Raw genomic sequence first — 21,499 nt, forward strand, 5'->3', positions numbered from 1 at the left:
TTCCAACAAAATGGATGGAAAATATCATATTTTAGCGATTTCTACATATTTTCTATATTATCGTAATTTGATCGTCTACAGATTTGTAAATTGAGAGTTGTGTGACTCAACGTGTATTTTTCTTTTCATGTTTCTACTCACCAAGTAGGGATCACAGATATGAGGAAGTATATTCTGACTAATACTTTATCATAAACAATTCCGATTACTTTTTCATCCTTGTCCAGTTTCCCTTTAATTTCATCTTTTACCTCTGAACTCCCTCATTATTATGCTGTCTTCATTTAAACTTTATTTTTATTTTTGCCCCAATATGTTAGGATGCTTTTCTCTGTCTGCAGCCTGTTCTGCTGACTTTGTTATTTCTCTTGAGGACAGAAAGAGTTTTGCAGAGAAGACTTGAGAGGTGAGAAAAAGGGCACAAAAGATAGAAGTGGGATGGAGATACTTGAGAAGAGGCCACAGGGATGCACTATCACACCTGAGAGGAGAGGAGCAGACCAGAGAATGAAATTAATGAGGAGAGGTGCTGAGAGAGGAGAGAAGGACGTGCCCTCCCTCTGTTGTCCTCTGGGCTTTGGATAGATTGCTTCCTCTGACTTGCAAGTGAAGGTGGGGAGGGATGGAGAATGTGGCCATTGCCAGGGGAGGAGTTGGGCATTCAGGTGTTAATTTGCACCCTGATTCACACTTCCAGCATTTCATCAGAGAGCTGCAGATTTGGCAAGCTGATAGCCCTGTCACCTTCCATCAGACCTAGCGATCACATAAACTATCCCTGCCATCTACTGTACAAGGCTTTGCTGCAGGCTATTGGATTCCCAACCCACTCTCTCTTCTGTTCTCTCTCGCTCTCTCTCTCATGCTATGACTCAGCCAAGAAAGATACCTCTCTCATCCTGTCTCAGGCTACTGAACCCTCTTGTCCAAAAATGTGCCAAAATGTAATAAAAGTGTGATAGCGCTTGGCTCCAAATCCAGACCTGGCACCAGAGCACCCAGAAGGAAATTATGTTTCCAAGTTAAATTGGTTTCCTGGCATGTGATAAGTTGGGGTGAATTTTTAATCCATGACCTCATGAAAAAATGTCAATCTCCCAGCTGCTATCATGCCTCCCATCCTTCCACATCCTTTTCCCTTTCCACTCCCATCTGCTTTTGCTCCTGTGTCTTTCTTCTGGCTACGCTATGCTTAAAAAAGTAAAAGATAGTAGGTGTGAGACACCTTTGCCCCTCAACCAATTACCTCACTAGGGTGTAATCCTACCCAACCTCAACTCTCCTCCCACTCGATCCTTTTTTTCATCTCTTTGCTTCATCCCTGTCGCCCAGTGAGGCTCCATCGCTCACCAATTACAGCAGCAATAGGCAGCTAGCTAAAGCTTCTTCCACAGCCAGTTTAATGCATGCAGGAGGCATGCAGTTGACTAATAAGACACAAGGTGTTCTTCCATAGCCAGTCTACCACCTGAGGAAGTCGGACAGCCAGGCTCCACCCGGGACTCAGTGTGGCTGGGTTTACATGACTAGTCATTTAGTGCGCCTCATACCAGGTGAACCCTGACTGATACTTTTCTTTTCAAGTAAACAAACTTAACAGCTCATGGACAAGAAAAGAAGTTAATGAACAGCCACAGAAGGTTTTAGTTCAGAACTTAAAACACTCACACAAGAGTAAACATAGATGGGTAATTAAAACTTTAGTGTGGAGTACACTTATGTTTGTTTTTCTTCTCTGAATATAGAGAAAATGGCAATAAATGTAAATTGAATAATTAGCTGTGACTTTTGGCTAAGGGACTTTACAGCTACTGTGCTTGGTTCCCACTTCATGCTACTTAAAGGCTAAAAAATGGAAAACCATAATGCTTTTGTCCTGACAAAACACGATGTCCGACAGAACTGTCGTGGCAATGTTTAAACCCACAAATCTATTATCTAAATTGATTTCACACTGTAGAAGTGACTGCCTTTGTGCCTGCCAGCTTTCCATTTCCTGCTATCTGTTGTATAGAAATTCAAGACACTTCAACAAGGGTCCTGAAATGTTTTGTAATCTGTGTTTTTGTGTCAAATGGGAGGAGACTCTTATCCGTTTAATATTAAGGCTAGAGATTATTGAGCGCTATGCTATGATAATGAGAAGACAGAAGCGGAAGAATAAATTGAATTCTGTCACCGAACGATAAGATTTTTGTGAAAGTAGCATTAAGTAAGATTTACAGTGTAAAAAATAGTTTCATTTGGCATTTTCTCTGCATCATTTCACAGTTGAGTCTGGCAATTGTCACCTCCCGGCAACATCTGCGTATCCTCCTCTTGTCAAGATATTCCTTTCATCGACCAGTCATTGCAGAGATTAGCAAGTAAAGAAGGCAGGGAAGGCTTAGTTGCATTTGACTGTCAGTCTCCTCCTGTGTACAATCACCTCCTTTGCATGATGCCAGATAAAGAAGGTTCTTTAGGGAAGGCATTGCAGTGGCCTGCCATTTAACAAAATTAATCCTGACGTGCACAGCTACGGGGGAAGCAGCAGCAGCAGGGGGAAATTGGACTAGATTCACCCATTCATCATCAGACATCGACAGAGACATGCGCAAGAGGCCCGGTCAACACACTAAAAGCTGCTATACGCTCTCATGTACATGCTCAGGCATCCTCCTGCCTCTCTACGCTCGTAGCCAATCAGCTACCATCGGTTTAGGAGCCAATCAGGAGCGAGGATCTCGACTGGAGATGTTGAGGGGCTGAAAAGAAGTGACTGTGTCAAAGTCGTACCCTGTGAGGCAGTGCTGCATTAAAATTCATACAGAGCTGAGGCACCAGACTGAATACTGATCAGGGTCCTGTCCTGCAGCACAGTGAAGAAACAGAGTAATTTTACTGTAGATTTCCACAGTTGTGTTCCTTACATGCATATGACCATAAAATGCATCACAGAGGAGCGAAGCAGCAGGAAGAAAGAAGAATAAAGGCACCGAGGGGAGAGTGGGAGACACAGAGAGAAAATACAGAGCATGAGATCCAGTTATACAAGGCTGGTGTGTCTCTGATGTGGTGCTGGAGTCATGATCGGAGGGAGGAGAGTGAGAGAATATCTATTTATGACAGTGTGTGTGGGCAAATGTGGTCATGTACCCATATGCTGCTGCTATTTATTCGTATGTACATTATGTTTGCACTCATGAAAATGTCTAATGCATTTGTAAATGCAGTTTTTTGTTTTTTTTTTTAAAAAAAGGTATCTTGGTGATTCTCCCTGCCATCTCTGCAGTGGGAAAAGGAGACAATCAATAATTACATTATGACCTGGCAAGCGTGGTATTTGCAAATAAGTGCCTGTTGGGATTTAAATAAATTAATCAATCAGCCCGTGTAAAGGTCTTTAACTGTTTTAAGCATTATAATCGTTTGTCATATTTCATCCATATGAATTTAAATCCTGTTATCATGTTAAAAATTAGTAGTCCATATTAGTGATTCCATGAAAATGATCAAATTTAGCAAAATGGGATCATCCCATTTTTTCATAGCGGGATACGAAATAAATAAATAAATAATTAAATAATTAAATTAAATAAAACAAAGGCAGGAGCAGTTTAATAAGTGAGTTAAATGGTTAGGTCCAATTATGGATGGGTGTATCAGACCAACTTTATTTATTAAATATTTTTTTAATAACAGCCACATAGATGCAAAATGCATGAATTAATACACTGAAAGTAATGAAAAGTGGAAAAAAACCCAGTAAAAAAAAAAGCTATAATGGAATAAAAACAAAAAATAAACAACTATAATAAAATTTCAAAATCTGAGTATGTAAACTTCATTTTACTGTCTCCTAGTAAAAAAACGCCCACAGCAGCAGAAACACTAGTTTGGCGCAGCAGTTAAACAGGCGACTGGAGTGCAATGACCCGGGATCGAGACCGACCTGCAGTCATCTGCTTTGTGTCTTCCTCTGCTCTTTCTCTTATGTCTATCTTCACTACTACACTGTAAATGAAGGCAAAAAATCCCCAAAATACCAGTTGGTTCAACAAAAATATTAATTGAAAACTTCATCTCAATACAAAACTTGCACTTACATGTTGCATGAATTATAAATATTTGGATATATTAATATGTAAAGAAAATGTTAAAAAGGCAAGGCTGACAGAATCATGAATAGATTCGCTTTGGTTTAACGTGCCTCTTCTTTATGCTAAAAACTGCTTTAAGCCTTTTTGGGTCATTTTTAGACAAACTTGTAATTTCCATACAGAATTGCACATGGGTGTGTTTGGGTACATGTTAAATCACTGTCAATCCTGATTTGACTGGAATTTAGATTAAAGTGACCTTAATCCTTCACCTGACTCCACCCAGTATCCACCAGCTCTGTCAGCAAGCAAGAGAGAGAGAGACATATCGCTGACTGCCAGACACGAATTAATGCCTTACTGTAGTGACATTCAGAGAAGACAAGAGAATCAGTGAGTGAACTCATGACCCGCTTGGATTTGGCGAACCACCAAGGAACAATAGCAGGGAACCCAGCCAGAAAATCCAACTCATCTTTCCTTTTTTTCTCCTCTTTTTTTTTTTTAATTGGTTGTTTCCAACCGACTAATTCCATTTGAATCCCTCACTGGATGAAGCGTTTCACTCTGGATGCAAATTAAATGTCTGTGCAAGCACATGTACTCACTGTTTATTCTGCTGTGAGTCAGATTGACTGCCAAAAAGATGGTCTATGTTTACTTTCATACATGCAGTAGCTGTGAATACGTTTTTGGATGTGTGTAAAAAGCCTCATTTTTCAACAGCACCGGGGTAGTGTGTGTCCTTATTCTCACATATAATGGCTGCAGTCCAGCCCAGACTAAGATTAATTTGAGATGCTACTCTTCTGCTGCTGTACAACAGTAGTTAGTGCATATGCTTGGCTTAGACCCCACTATCACATATACACACACTTGCCCATTCAGATGCACACACCAATTCAACAAGTGGTCCCAGAGCCTCTGTTGAGTCAGCTCCTCCAGAATCAACATCCAGCTCTTTGGCTTTTCCCCCTGAAGTTGGTCCTCAGAGAGAAAGAGCAGTATGGCAGCTTAACACAGAGCAGTTAGAGAGAGGGAGAACAACATGCACTCTAAGTGAGAGAGAGAGGGAGTAGTAACTGTGACTGTCACCACCTCAACACCATACAAGGAGGATCAATAAAGCAAAGTCAAATAGCGCTCACTGAGCAGTCCTCTGTGGCTCTGTTCAAAGATCTGTTGGAGAATTGCATTGTCCGAATCAGAGCAGTGGACCAGACTTCCACTCATTTGCACCAAGTTATATTTACACTCAAACAGTAGAATTGTCCTGACTTCTCTGTGCGTAGCTCATCCTGGCAGACAATAGAAAACAGAGTCCTTATTGAATATAAACCAGGGGGATGGTGCTCTCATATTGCAATACAAGTGATGAACTCTGTCTCTCCGATGGTAAATGTGTAAACAGATCTCTAATGGACTGGATTAACCTTGATAATCTATTCATTCCAGTGTCTCACCTGCTGACCTGCCTGCTTTTGTAACTGATTATTGATCAGGCAAAACAAAGAATTTGTGAATATCTATTAGGGCATGAAAGTAGTCGTCTAATACTCCATATCCACAAATGATGAAAATCATCAGTTCTCAATTAAGCATCAAAAATGTAAGTAAACAAAAAATGCTCATCAATATTTTCCAGAGCTTGCTATTTCAACCAACACCGTAAGACCTGAAATTATTTTCCGATAAATTAAATAAATTGTATTAAAAAAAAAAATCAATAAATGCTTTCTATAAAGTCAATAATTCTTCAATAGTCTGTCATGATCAGAATTTGAGTCAAACTATTGTCCCTGAATTTGGCAATGCCCAAAATGACTTAATGAAGAGGCTATGTAATGTACAGCAACCTGAAGATAGCGGCCTTGCTCTACATAATGTTGTTTTGAAATTGCTACGAACATATAAAACAATTCTGTTAAAAAGTAAATCGCATTGATGGTCATATTAGTAAATAAGGTACGAGTCTGCTATGGTAACAAATAAGAAAATAAGAGGAAAAAAATCTATAAGAAAAGTACATAAAGGAAGGTTCAGTGTTTTTATTTTGCAGAGGATTTAGAGTATGATCACATGCTCTGTGAGCAAAAGGCTCTGGATTTTGACCACAGATAAGGAAAGACTTTGATAGTGAGAGCCATTGTTGAACAGATCACATCAGACTGAGGAAGGATAAGCTGCTTGGGGATGCGGTCAGAGCAAAACTCTTTTGGGAACTGTCATTCTTCCCAAAAAATAGTTTCCATCATTCTTTTGATGATGGAGTTTTAAGTATTAGACAATGAGGAGAAATGAGCCATGTAGAGATAAATGACACGTTAGAAGAGCTGTTATGGGGATATTAGCCCACAGATGTACAACTGTGTGTGTGTGTGTGTTTTCCCCCCTTTTTTTTGTTTGAGTTTTTTGGTGTGTATGTGCTTTAACCCGTCAGAGTCACTTCCTTACTATTATCTATAATAAAGAGCTCTTAAAATTTGATTTCTGAGATTTACCCTCATCATTTTTCCGTTATCCACAGGAGTAAGTTTGTGTAATGATAATTTATAGTTCTGAGAAACCGGAAGGATTGTGTCGTGTGGTTTACATCAGGAAATGGAACATGGCTTTCAGGCTGAGACGCTAAGTCACGCTCCCATCACCTGGCTGCAGCTGTTTGACTCATGATTCACCATCGCTCTTTCATTCCTCATCTGACAAGTAGCATTTGATCATACTGACTCAGAGCGGCATTATAAACCAGACTGTATTTGCAGCTATAGCTTCCCTTTCCAATGTCAACTGTCTCATTTCTGGTATTGTTTATATGAATACCAGTGAAGGTTCAGTGATTATAGGAATTAGTTCTTTGAAATCAAAATCTGTCTTTCTAAATAGCATAAGCACAAACTGCATATATGTAAGACTGGAAAAATTACAATTTAACATAACAGACAGTGTCCCATTTACAAATCTACATTGTGCATCCAAACTTTTATAATCATCATATTGGGGTTTTTCCTGCAAAGATACATTTTGGGTACCTCTAGATGAGTTTTACTCCAAGTCAGATAAAAACATAGTAATTTCTTAACTCACTGTATTAATTTGGTTTCTGTTTAATGAAGCAAAATATACATTTAATTTTTAAAACCAGATTATCAGGAATAAATGGAACTACAGATTTCTGTCAATAAAAAAGAAAGACATGCCTTTACAGTATGCATACAGTTACCTACAATAAAAATAGATACATTAATATAAAAATGTAAAACAAAAAAAAACCACTTGTCATGTCTATCAGCAAGGAGGATGAGGAGATTTAGACAAACATAAAGCTGTTTAAGGGAAAATGAAAGAGAGAAGATCTGTTTTAGTAAAATATCCCTTGGATTTAGAAAATTCACATTTGATTCACATTTGTTGCCCTCGTTCAAACTGGAAGGTTCAAAATACAAAAAATCTCTTTCCAGTTCAGATATGGTGTGAGCACCATTTAAAGCCATCACATCAGTTATTTACTGTCTATATTGTGCAGTGGATTGTGGCGAAATTTCTGGCTCTAATTTTAAGATCTTTTTTAATGATGAAAAAATGGAAAAAGTAGCAAGTAAATGTACTGTAAGAGTCAAAAGTGTTTTAGCTCTAAATCAAATTTGAATAGAAAACAGAAGCATTTGAAAGCAGCGCCTGCTGTCACAGGCACGTTAGCATGAGCAAAGGTAGATGCCGCAGGCAGAGGAGGTTTATAAAATATGTTATCTGAAGTGTGACATCATTATGAGGTTGCCAGTTGATGATGTTGCCTAGTAACAGAGAGAAGTCCCCCAACGTCAAACTCAATACTGCACTTACCCAGCATCATATCAAGCAAGTTTGATGTTGAGATGGGCGACGAACAGACAGATTCATCCGTGTATTAGTCAGACTGTGTATTGTGTATATGTGTGTTTGTAGATGTTTGTCTAATCTCTGCTGGGCACAAGAAGGCTCATTTTGTTTTATCTCAAGCGAGGCACAACACTGTATCATCCTGATTCGCTCTGACAAAGTGAAAATAAACCAGCTAAATAATCCACATGCTCTGAAAACTCTCTGTTAGATGCTCCGGCCTCCTTTTAACCATAGTGTATGTTTTAACCTGGAGGTCAAAGTGAGCTGAACCTTTAGTGCTGCAGAAGCTTTTACATTTTGCAGCAGCAGACGTGAGCGTCCCTCTTTTTGCATCTCCCTTTCTCTCTCTGCGGGTTCCCATTTCAGATTTGGCTGCCTCGTCTTTGTCCTGTCTGAGCCTGTATCGCTCTCTCTTTGTCACTGTTTACTCTTGCCCCATCTATCTGTGTCTCTCTTCATCTTCTCATCAGTACTCTTATTCTCTCACTTTCCATCTCTTTGTGTTAACCTCCCTGTGCTCTTTTTGTGCTCCGAATCTTCATGCATGGCCCCTTTTCTCAGTGTCCCTGTCTACTGCTCCATCTCTGTTAGAACAGTGTGCCGGCTGTTAGCGGTGCCCCAACGTCATGGCACATGGCTGCGGCATCTTGGCTATAAATAACTCGGTCTCGCAGTCCAAGACAGGACCGAGAGCCAGAGGGAGCGCAATCTGCTGTCTCCCTCAAGAGATGCTCGAAGGGGAAGGCGCGAATAAGATGGCTCACTCTGCACTACCTTCACCACTCAGACCTTCATTGTACTTTATGTATAAAATGGTTGTGAATGCAATTATTTTTCTAGAGAAGTGCAAATTTCTGGTGACCAAGCATTTCAAGTACGTAGCCAAAACAAAGGTTAGAGCAATAAATATCAATGCATAATGTAAACAGACACCTTGAATTTTCATGAAGATGTAGGATGGTGCTAACTGTGCTAACACGATTACAAGTAACCGTCTGGAAGGTTTATCCCTTTTTTTTTTGCTGCGTGTTTCCTTCAGAAAGAAAATGTCACTCTGCAGTGTTGGTGACATTCAAAGGTTTGATTGATGACTGCAATATATCAGTCTTTCACACATCTCTGTCGAGTAGCTATGTTTGGATTGATTTACGGGTCCACACAGGATTTTAGTAACTTTCATTTCATTTGAATACTAGAAGAAGAGTGCTACATTGTAGCGAGCGACACTGATAAGAATTAATTGATGCCTGTGCCGATCTTTATGTGAGTCCCGTCTTTATTGATCCCTTTATTTAGTCCTGATCAATGTCCTGTATACACGAAGAAAGTTTGTATATATGTGTAACTGTGTGTGTATTTACTTATATGTGTATGCACATCAGTCTGGAGAGTCAATTGGTGTGACTCTGCTTACTGCAATAAAGTCCTTATGTCTGGTCCATTTTGCAGCAGTAAAGATTACTTGTCACCAGACCAAGAGGGTCCTGTTTCTGTCTTGATCCACTGGAAGTTTGACTGGCAGCTTTGGTTTTGTCATTTTTCATGATGGTTACCACAGTGCACACTGTATGGTTGCTGACCATGTCCATCCCTTTATAGCCCCTGTATTATATGGCTCCTTTTACAGAGATAAAAGTCGCAAACAATAATAACACAATTAAAAAACGATATCAATAGTGAAGCATCTTAAAACAGAATAAAAATAGATTAAAAAACCTAAATAACAAAAGACTGATTGTACATTGTACAGATTTTCTGATGGCTGCTTCCAGCAAGCTCAGACCATCTAAAACCGGTTTCCCTAACATAACAATGAGTTCACTGCACTCTGCAGTCACCAGATCACAATGGAAAAGAGCACCTTTGGGATGCTGCAAATCTCCTGTTCATATCTCCATGATACGAACAGGAGATTCATACCATGGATGCGCAGCTGACAAACCTGCAACTGCTCAGTGATATTATCATGTCAGTATGGACCAGAATATCTGAAAAATGTTTCCAGCACCTTGTACAATCAACAATATTAAGAATTTTGGCAGGTCTGAAGGTAAAAGTGGGTCTTAAGCTTATAATAGCAAGGTGTAGCTACTAAAGTGTCCACTGTATCTATTGTGAAGACCCAATCAAGGTGTTAAAATTGTATGCACAGAAAATAGTATTTCTTCTATCAGTTCCATATCATACAATGAACAGTCAGTTGAAATTACACCCAGTAAAGTTTTGTCATAAACATAATTTAAAAAAAAAGATTTTGGTCCTTAAAATAAAATCCTGCTGCTTTGAGGGAGATGTCAAGAAAGTGTTTTATAGGAGGCAGTTGCTCGCGGTATAAAGGGGAAAAAATAGATTGAACACTGCCTGAGGTGTACTGAATTTTCAAATGTCAATTAGAAATCAATGAACTTCTTGATCTCAGATAATGAGAATCAATGAATGTGCAAAGAGCTGGATGCTTCCCTCTCACTACACGTTGTTTCGAGGATTTGTTTGTTCTGGCCCTATTTCTGGGCCTGTGAACTCGTAGACAGAAGCTTTTCGATAGAGTCATGTTGCCTTCAGCGAGCTGTCACTATCAGGCTGATTCTACAAGTCAGGGGGTTTTTTTGTTCAGGGTAAGAAAAGCTGCCGGGTTGTAGACCATTTTTTTGTGTTTGCGTTCAGAGTTGTGATGTTGTTTTTCAGTGAGGTGAAAACACTGGTTGACACGTCCAGGTTGTCTTCTTCCTATGGCCATATGGAATACATAGCACTTCACATATTGTCAATACACAGTCCATTAGGTATGCTTCTCTTGCTCAGCATTTCTGACTGCTTCAAGGAGATGGCAAGCTTTCCTTATCAGACGTCCTCTGCTTTGAGCATTCTGTGTGTTTTTTCTTTATTTTAACGATAAAAAAGTATTTATTCCAAAAGTCTACCTATTTTTAAAAGTTGTTACTTTTAGTTGTTGCAAAAAGGATTCCTTTGACATCAGGAATCTTTTGTCTGACTTGTGCATTATCCTCTCCCCTAACATGCTCTTTGTCCTCTGCTTTATTTCAGACCACTCTAAAAGTAGATGTGTGTTTGTTTCTTCCAGGAGACAGTAACCCCAAGGAAAGCAGCCCCTTCATCAACAGCAGTGATGCTGCCACAGAGAAGACTCAGCAATATGACCGCAAGAACATGGCCCTGTTTGAGGTATAATGCAATACTCCGCATACACACACATACGCACATGCACACATTGATTTTGTTAACACACACAATCAGATGCGATGGTAAGAAGCAGGATACACTCGTTTTCACAATTCAGTGATTGAATAGGGGCTCTGACATCGATTAATGAGGGTAATTACTGTGTGAAGGGCATGTGGGAACCTCAGGTTAAAGCAAGAAAATCTCAGAGTGGTGCAGGATTGAACCTCAATGAGGCAATTTGCCTCCGCTCTGCACAGATATATTTACAATGTCTTCTCAGTGGGATTTCTAGATTGAACAGGAAAAGGGGGTTTATGGTGTGCACACTTGTTTTTGTTTCAAATGAGCTGAAATCCACAAAAGAGGATAGCAAGTAGATTAAATGGCTTCTTATCTGCAATGATCTATGGAAACAGCCACTAAGTGATTGGTCATTTTATAGAGTTCACTTGTTTGATTGAGATTGTTAATAATATTGGCTAAAATGCTGATTGCAACCTTCCTGTCTGCTTGTTTTTCTGCAGGAGGAGATGGACACCAGCCCCATGGTGTCATCTCTTCTCAGTAGCCTGGCCAACTATTCTAACCTGCCTCAAGGTAGCAAGGAGCATGAGGAGGCTGAAAACAATGAGGCTGAGTCATCACGCAAGAAACCTGTTAAGGTATTTATCTTAAAAATATATGCACTGAAACATACAACAGATTTTATAGACAAATAAAGTACCAAAGGTCAACTACTCTAAGAGAGTACCATTCATTTAATTTTCATGGAAAGCTCAAATGTACCCCTGTTAGAGGATCAGCGTTTGGAAGAAGTAGATGAAGAATATTAACAGAATTTGTTAATTTGTTGATAAGAGTACTATATTTAGTTGTATCTTTAGTTTGCATCTGCCTACGTAGCTTATCAAGTAGAAGTTACTCAGCCTGAAAGGCACTGTGAGAGCAGCACCGTTACATCAGCTAGGTTAACAATGCTTAGCTAATGTTAATGAGGGGAAGCAATGGTCACAGAATAAACCAACTCAGGCAACCAATTGTAGCATTATTGTGAAATATATGTCTGTGAAGGCTCTCAGTCATCCAGGTCATCGGCGTCTAAGGAGCTTGGAAAGAAAAGCGCCTGGACTGTACAATGCAGGGACGAATGCCCAGACCTCTACATTGGAGAGACCAAACAGCCACTTCACAAGCGCATGGCACAACACAGAAGAGCCACCTCCACGGGACAAGACTCAGCAGTTCATCTGCATCTAAAGGACAAAGGTCACTCTTTTAAGGATGCCAATGTTCACATTTTGGACAGAGAGGACAGATGGTTTGAAAGAGGAGTGAAAGAAGCCATTTATGTCCACTGTAAGCAACCATCTTTGAACAGAGGCGGTGGTTTACGACACCAACTCTCTGCCATCTATAATCCAGTTTTGAGATCCCTTCCCAGACGCCTTAACGCCCACTCACATCCTGGGCCATCAGGAAATCACATGATAGGGTGGGGCCAGGTTTCATAATGAGCTCACCCGAAACCCTGGTTGATTGTGACCCACACCCGTTTTCACACCTTGGCTCATGTGATTAGGTAGAGGATCACCAGAGGGTCCTTTGTCCCTCTTTGGGGGGAAAACTCCTACTGGGTTTAAATCTGGGACTCTCCACCATTTAACCTTAGAACTGAAGAAGCTTCTCGGATGAGAGGTGAAACGTCTTCAAGCAACTTAAACAAGTCCAGACGCTTTTCTTTCCAAGCTCCTTAGATTGTGAAATATAAGCATGTACCAAGGTTAGCCACACTTTCACAAAGTCAGCATTACATACAAACAGTAATTAGGGGCCAGTCCCTGCTATCGTCGATCCAAATACCCTTGCTGCTGTCTCTGGCACTGAAAAATGGTGGAACACACAAATTGGTCACTGGATTGGTCTATACAACACGCTAACCTATACAGTATGGTAAGTGCAAATGCATGGGAAAACAAGGTTATCTCTGTGATGCAAAAGGTCATAGAAATGTTGTCACGAGCACAACACGAGAAAAATTTTATCTGTGTTTTATTTAAGAAGATATATTCATCAGAGACACCTTTTAAAGTTGCTATAAGTGTTTCAGTTCATAATCAGTGTATTTGTATTCTTAGTTGTATTGTTATATTATATTTTTGTGTATTTTCTCTGGCATATTTTGAGCATTTTTTGCCGCAAAAGGCAATTATTGCGTCAACATGTGACTCCGACAGAAGCAAACACTAAATGGTAAAATGTGGATTCAAATCGACTGTGTTATAACTGAGCTGCTCCATTAAAAGTGCTTTATCTGGAAAAAGCTGGATGTAATGTGAATGTGCGAGTGTAAAAAACTAAAACTGCGTTATAAGATCAAGACTAGTGCATAGTAATGTTTATAACTCCTGATGTGTTTATCTGTTCTTTAAAGACTATAAGGAATATATTTAAAATGCTTAAAAGAACATAAATGTTCAGATATATTTGTGTGCTGCATCTTATTAGTTAAATGTTACAGCAATAACAGTGTACTCCAGTGCAGAGTAATGGTCTTACTGGCTGCAGTATAAAAACTAATGTTGAAATGATAGTGTAAGCTGTCTTCAAAAAATGGGCCAGGTTTTTGGTTATGAAAAATTATTTCTTCTTAAAAAAATTACTAAAATTAACTTCCACTGACTTAACTCCCCGCTCAGTATGATGCAATGTGCACAGATAAATCTTTTGCCTGTGGATTTACATTTGCAGCAGTAGAATTATTTATGGCTCTTCCTGGTTGAAAAACTCGTTCAACCAGAAAGGACCATGTTCCTGTTGCCAGTGGATGGTCATTAAGTGTTACCAAATATAGAGCTGCAATTTACATAAGATCAAATAATGTTTCCCCAACAGCACAGTCTTAAATTGTTTTGTTAACACAGTCACTGGAGAGCCTGAATATCTCCACCAGTTTAGGACTTGCCAATCATTTTCTGTTGATATTATAAATCCCCGGTTCATGTTATGGGTTTGCAGCTTAAATGCCACTCACTAATGAGTTCCTTCCATATCATCCCATGATATTTTCTGCCGTTGGTGTCGAGATGCCAGCAGGAAGTGGTTTACTTTTCTGGCTTTTTCTCAGCACTTGATGGACAGACTGCTGCATTATTAATCCTGTGGGAAATTATGGTGTTAGGTATGCAGTGACAAGCAAAGCTGAAACTCAATGACAAATGATAATTTGTGAAGGAGCTCATGCCAAATTAGGACAACAGACTGATGGAAAGTGACACGTGTTAAGATATTTCACACCAACTTTTGAAAGTTTCTGACTTCAGAGTTAACCCACATGAGATAAAACACACATTTAAAAAGTGAGACGCTACAGCAGTGACAGTTTGACAGCTTTTCAATGACCTTTGACACTGTCTGTCTTCTCGTGTGTCCAATCAGCCTATCTCTCCCTACCCTTATATATTTGCTTCTATCCACTTCTTGTCTTCCTTCCTGTCCTGTTTCTCTGTCACTCAGGTATTTTTTTTCTTTTTAACCTTGAGAAAGATCAGTGATGATGACATGAGATGCCAGTTCACCTATTATATCCAATTCAGTATGTACTTTTCCTGCTGTGGCTCCAGATGATTCCAGCATCTAGGTATAGAGCAGATCTGGGAAAAAGAGTTTAAATCAACGGCAGGGATAAGTCTAAGAAGAGTAATACATCTGTTTCTTTATTCATGCTTGTGTTCAGAAATCTGACACCAGATTGAAATAGTTACTGTCTTACCAATCGGTGACCCCTAGCAACCACTGGTCACCTGTGAAAAATGTGTATTCCCTGACTGGTTGGTGAGTGATTACTGGAAGTCGCTGGGTGAAATTGGTCGTAAAGAAGTATACAGTGCTACACTAAAAACCTCATTGTAATTCTTTGGCTCATTAGCACATTACTACAGTCACGCATCATTTGCATGGAAAATGCTGATTTGTCTATAGACGCTTCCCAGCTGCTCACCGACTTGTAGTGAAACAGAGAACACAGAAGCAAAAGATATATTATTAATCTGCAACAAACATGTTTCAAAATGCACAACTTTTATTTTTGAATTCAAATTTTGTCTAGAGATAGCCAGCAACCACTCCCCAACTGGTTGGAGAACAAATCATTTCCTCACGTTTTGAGCTCAGTGTCTTCACCATCATATTTGTGGCATCCATTTATGTCCCTTTAAAGTTTTCTTGCCTTTTTTACATTTTAACTTTTTATCCAGCTCCATTAAACTTAAATGTGTACAGTATTCTATTTATTCAGTGCCGAAAAACCTTCAGAACATTCCCAGCAGCCCCGCTTGCACTTTTTGTTTAGTGTTAGTAACCTATTTTAACATGCTAACTAAACTCATGTGGTGAACATGGTAAGCATGGCATCAAGTAAAGATCAGCATTTATTCATGTTTACAGTTACACAATGACATTGGAAACAGGTTTTTATATTCCATGATGATCATAATTTAACCCATATGAGCAAAAACATTATGATATAACAGTTTTCTTCAAGTGTTATCCTACCATGCAGGCAATTGTATTTTATTTAGTTATGAGATGTGAGGCTTCTGCCTTCAGCTTTTTTACAGTTTAAATCACATTTAGACATCAACAGCAGCCTTTACTTCCAAACACAATTTCAGAGTGTATTGAGATAAGCCACAGACCTCATTGTGGACAGTTTTCACTGGGACTGCTGTCTGCTCATGAAAAACACCCAACAGATCTGTTTACTATCAAGATCAATGGGGCAATGTTTCTGAAAACAGATGTAACTATGCCTCTTACTGGTTTCGCTTATCCTGTTGGAAGCAGCTAAGGACAACAACCATGTACACGAGCCTAACATGCCGTCACTCTTGAACTAGTTGACAGTGAGGTATTGCCACTTTGACCCAACCCTCCCAGTTGTTTGAAATGTAAGGTATATTTGTCCAGCTGTCTTTGGCTCAGATATCACTATGGTATAGCACTAATCTCCCCCCGTCATCCGAACTCCTTCAATACTTGAATTAGTCTCCATGCTACACCAAGCTGCTGGTCCTCCAATCAGTAGCCCATTCCACAGGCAATCTCCCCATCGCTGTGAGAGGCTTTTCATTAAGGCAGCCTGTAGCGCTTTATCGCTCACACAGCGGACTCAACCCTCCCAAAAAAAATCACCTTCCCTCTCCATTTCTCGCTTCACTCCACCTACCGCTCCCTCTGTCTCCTTTATCATCAGTCCCCCAAGTTAGGATGAGAGTGAGTTGTGGAAGAGAGAGACAGAAGCGGTAGCCTTTTTGTTCAGTGTGAAAACCAAGATTAGAGATTTGGATGGCGTGTGACATGAGGGATCAGGCTGGAGGTCACAAAGGTTAAGATGGAAACCAGTCAAAGCTAATCTTCTCTGACTTTACCCATTTACAGTTTTTTGCAGTCACTCTGGTGCATTTCTCAGATCAGAATTGAATTTCAACACCTTCAAATCATCCAGTCACATCATAAAAGCAGGTTTTAAGTTAAGGCTGCTGATTCCTATATTATCAATTATGTGTGTTCTTTTGATCAAAAGCTATTTTGACCATGTGAAGTGGTTCATTGGGTTTTCATAATTTGTCAAGAATTTCCTACATATTTTGTTCGACTTCTCATTTGGAAATACAAAAGGCAATTCAATATTGTTTTACAGCTCTGGATACAAGCACAAAGGGGGAAAACCAGGAATATTATTGAAATGTAAACACCTGTTAGTTACAACTTTAAATGGCAAATCATAACCAGATGAATGTAAAAGATGGTTGTTTTCTGAAGACTCAAGCTAAGGATTTTCACCCTCAGCATGTTTGTGCTTTAAAATCAGATGCCAGTGTAGATGTGACTGGGAAACCAAAATGACAGTATATATTCATACACTAGTCACTTGTGAGTCACAGTGTGTATTATGCCTGCCCTAGAGCAAACCTTGGTCTGTGTTCTTATTTAATTACCATAATTTTCAATTTGACCATAATGTTGCATAATGTTATAAAAATGTTTGACACTATCAATTATAAACTCAACAATTATTGATTATGTAATTTTGCAGATCTTAGCAATATATATCTATTAACTAAAGTTAATTCACATTAATTAATTTATTAATTATAAATGGTAAACTGTTAGTGTTACAACCTGATTTTCAAGTTCCAGATTCCCACCAGCTTACAGTAGCAACAGATACCTTTGCACCGCAGCACATGGAGAATCTGGTGATATCTCATCAAGCCTCTGCAGGCATCTGCTGTGATATATATCATTTTTTTAATGTGTCACAAAGATGTCAACCAGTTACAGTAAAACCAGTAAAACTACAAAGGTGATTTGTGATTCTCCAGCAGAACTGTTGCAGTCGATGCCCCACATGCAGTAATCTGAAAGTCTGCACTGTTTAAATTGTTCTATGCCAGACAGGAAAAAAGAGCAGCCTTGTCATCAGATTGTCATCAAAGAGGTTGTTTACATCAGAAAGCATTTCACAGTAGAGTATGCAGTTTTATTAACATCACTAAGCTGTTTGACTTTTGTATTTGTAAACAGTGGCGTAAGAATTTGTCACAACTTGTCTTGTTACAGGCTTTCGCAGACAATCCATTGTATGCAGCTGTTAGTTCTGATTGTTTAGAGAAAAAATCTTATTTGAAAAGCTGCTTTTATGTTTTTGTAAATGTTAAGAATCATTTTCAATATCTTCCAAAGCAACTGAGAAAACTTGTACAAGAAGGCAAGGCTTGTTTTTTTTTTTTGTATATTGGCAATATCTCACTTTAGGCATTCGATTATTAACATTTGATAAAGCTTTGCTAAAATACTGGGTTCTGGTTTAATATATAATAATCAAATACCACATTTTCTCCTCTGTAAATGTTAAAATGTTACAGCTTAGTTTGGGTGTGAATTTCAGTCTCTTTACCGTATCCCCAAATCATCTAAATATAACATTTAATATACTCTTGCTGCAGAATAACGTGAAAAATAATGTGTCTGGGAAGTTATCTGAACATGAACACTTTAATCCTTGGTGTTTATTTTACGTGTGGGTTGAATTAGTGACTAACTTAGGGCTCAATCACACAGATCTAGAGACAGGGTAGCAACCACAGATCAAAAAGGAAAAATATATATTCCCCAAGTGGTTGGTGGAGGTTGCTAATCAGTCTTTAGGCATGCAGCTTGTAGTGTTTCTAGTTGTTAATGTATAGATTTAGTTAGTTTTCAGTATTTTTATATTCTGTTTCTCAAAAAACAAAAACAAGCAAACAAAAATAAAGATAACGTATCCAGCGGTATTTTCTTAATTGTGCTTTTTGTATGCACAACAGTAAACACAATGCAAACATATGAACCTCTTTTATTCATGTCATTTTCCAAACGACTACACTTGCCAAGAAGGAACACTTGTCCATATGTACTCTGCTTTTTAGAGTGTAATGTTCCCCTTACATAAATGTTTCCCTTCTGGGTGTTTTATGATCTTTGCTCTCAGCTCTGACCTCACCCCTCCCAACCTCCCTTTCTCATTAGACTGGCATGAGATCAGCGTTCCCATCAGCTGCTTTCTGAAGAATGTATCGTGATTAATGTGAATTCATGTTAGAGCAGCATGCACGTGTTCACAGTGGGGAGAAATAGAAATTTCACAGATACCGGGCTAATAGGCTCAGTAGATGTTTTTGTTCTTCTGAGCCTATTAGCCCGGTATCTGTGAAATTTCAGATTATTATTTATTTTACATGAAATATCAAAAACGTGTTAAAATTCACATCTTTAATTGACGTGTTTTGTGTAGCAAAAAGTCCCCAAACTGGATATGTTCAGTATGAAAAAAGCAGCAAAATTTAGCATCTGTCATCATCAAATGACTGAAAAATTAAATCAATTTCAGTATATTTTGCCAATTATTTTTCTGCCAGTGAGCTCATGGATTAATTGCCTAATTGTTCCAGCTCTGCAACACTAATAAAAGAGAAAATAAAGATATAATTTCAAGATGTTAAATCTTTCCCAAGATAAATGTCATTTACATCAAATTTGCACAAAATTAATGATTTGACTGAAAGAATTAGGAGAAAAATGATCCATCTTCTCATCTAAAATGTCATTGCTTAAGTTCTCTTGATTATTATGCTCATTTGTATCTACCACATAGTAGCTTAGAGTACATTTTCACCTCACGTGTCTGTTTCTGGCATGTCACTCTTGATCTTAATTTGTAAACACAAGGGAGCAGCAGTACATGTGCATTAGTGGAAAAGGAGTCTGTCAGCCTTAAATCTGAGAGTGCGCGTAAACAGCGGTTTCACAGCTGGCTGTAACACATGAGGCTTTGTGGTGGAACCTAGAATATTCTAGTAACACATGTAGATGCTATTTAGAGGTGGTGCGTCTTGATTTCCACAGAGGATATTTTGCTACAGTGTTTTTATTTTTTATTTTTTAAAACACTTTCGCCCATACAGACGCACACACACATAGACAGAAACCCAGCTGACCGCAGAGTGACTGGTTCATCCACAGCCGGTCAGGAAGACTGATGCTCGCTGGTCTCTCCTCTTGCTGTCTGTTTAATAATTCAGCACACCTGAGCAGAAACACATTTGCCCTATCAGCTCCGGTTTGGCCAGCAGAGCGTGCAGATTGCGTTACAAGCTCCCAGTCTGCCTCCCTCTCTGTTGTTACCCCCCTCTCCCCCCACCTCCCCTGACCTCTCTCGCTTCACTTCACGCCTCGGTCTCTGCCGGTAATGAAAATAATGAAACAGTTGTGCGGATCCCCCTCCTCTTATCCACCCCCTTTTATCTGTCCTTACTTGTTCTTTCGTCTCCTCTTCTCTCTCCTGAATTATACCAAATCAGGTAGAGAAACCACCCATATGTTACACACAATGCGCTACTTTAATGTATTTATCAAAGTGACAAATTAATCATGAAATAATTATGTGCACTGATACCACTGATTTGCTGCAGGAAGTGGAAACAATTTCACACTCTTGCATTCAATTATATGATTCCACAGTAACATCGGTACATTTCTATCAGCAGTTCTCCACAAACAGGTGCAACACCAACCAGACATTTAAAAGAAAATCCAGACATTTGTACATGCAGTACATATTGGTCCTGCTTGTAAGCATAACAAATTCCTGTAAGAAGTGATTTAAAAGATGTCGCTGGTTTTGTCAGCCTAAGCAGCTTGGCAGGTTGTCCTAGACTGTGAAGGCCTGGATGTTTCCCTTCCTCTCAACTCAGTCAGAAGTAGTGTGTACTCCATCTCCTCATACTTCTCTGCCCTCTTTCTCTTTCATTTTCTTTCCCTTCGGGCTATCCAGGGATTTGGAATTGTTTTCACCTTCCCTTTTTAAATCTGCACTTCCCCAAATTCAACATAGAACTGCTAGCCTCAGCAGGGTAAGAGATGTTCAAAGGAAGGTTGAACTAAAACTATGTGAGTAACATAGGAAAAGGAAGGAGGGGGGATATGGATGTATGTAGCATATAACAAATTAAATGCAGTTTTAAAGGAAGATTTATGTTATCTAAAAAATACATGTCCATCAGCTGTCTGAATAAGCTGTTTCGAGTCCCTTCCTCCTGTCTTACGTCTTCCTCTCATTGGCTGGCTTTCTCAAACTGAAGGTTTTGAACACTATGTGAGCAGGTAATAATTCTGTGCTCACAGCCAGAGCTATGCACCCAAGATGACCATATTAAGGATATTCTCTGGTTGTGACATAATACAGATCAAAAAGTAGAAAAAATAAAAAAGAAGGAGTTTTGGGAGAACAGCATTTTGTTTTGGTTAATATGAAAACTTATCATTATGATAGTATAGGTAGAAGAAAATCAAGTGGAATCACATGTCTGCTCTACTTCAAGGCAACTAAAACCACTTTAAGGCTAAGGAAACCTACTTTAGTATACATTTCATTCACACAATCTATTGACCTGGCCTACAAAGAGCATCTGCTCTTTTTAGGACACAGAGCAGGAGCTGAGGCAAAGAAGAGGTACCAGAGATCCAGTTAATGCTTTTTTTTAAAGGAAAATCTTCCTTTTCTGCCCTGCACAGATTTTGAAAGAATCAGTTTCTCATGGTTTATGGACAAATGTGAATATTTTCTTGTTTGGAGTTAAGATGGTCTTTAAATTAAGAACAGCATTTTTCTGGCTGTGAGAAGTCTTTCTTTTTTATAAATCTACAAAATGGTGCATAGTTGGTGTATAGCTATGTGAGAAAAATGCTTGTGGTGGATATGAAGCTGAAAAGATGGCCAGAGACCGAGATGCAGTCTGGTGATAGACTTGTGCTAA

General features: G+C 39.0%; 1 protein-coding gene across 4 annotated transcripts in view; it reads left to right on the forward strand.

Annotated features, from left to right (window-relative positions):
• slc12a5a (solute carrier family 12 member 5a) overlaps positions 1 to 21,499 on the forward strand; it is a 204,328-nt gene that overhangs the window by 134,055 nt on the left and 48,774 nt on the right. For all 4 annotated transcript variants that reach the window (XM_026166925.2, XM_026166927.2, XM_080301132.1 and 1 more), the window contains exons 2-3: positions 11,044 to 11,144; positions 11,669 to 11,806. In XM_026166925.2, coding sequence (XP_026022710.1) covers positions 11,044 to 11,144; positions 11,669 to 11,806 — 239 coding nt within the window. The remainder of the gene's footprint in view (positions 1 to 11,043; positions 11,145 to 11,668; positions 11,807 to 21,499) is intronic.

The sequence above is a fragment of the Astatotilapia calliptera genome, chromosome 5 (assembly GCF_964374335.1).
Source record: "Astatotilapia calliptera chromosome 5, fAstCal68.1, whole genome shotgun sequence".
Classification (NCBI taxonomy): domain Eukaryota; kingdom Metazoa; phylum Chordata; class Actinopteri; order Cichliformes; family Cichlidae; genus Astatotilapia; species Astatotilapia calliptera.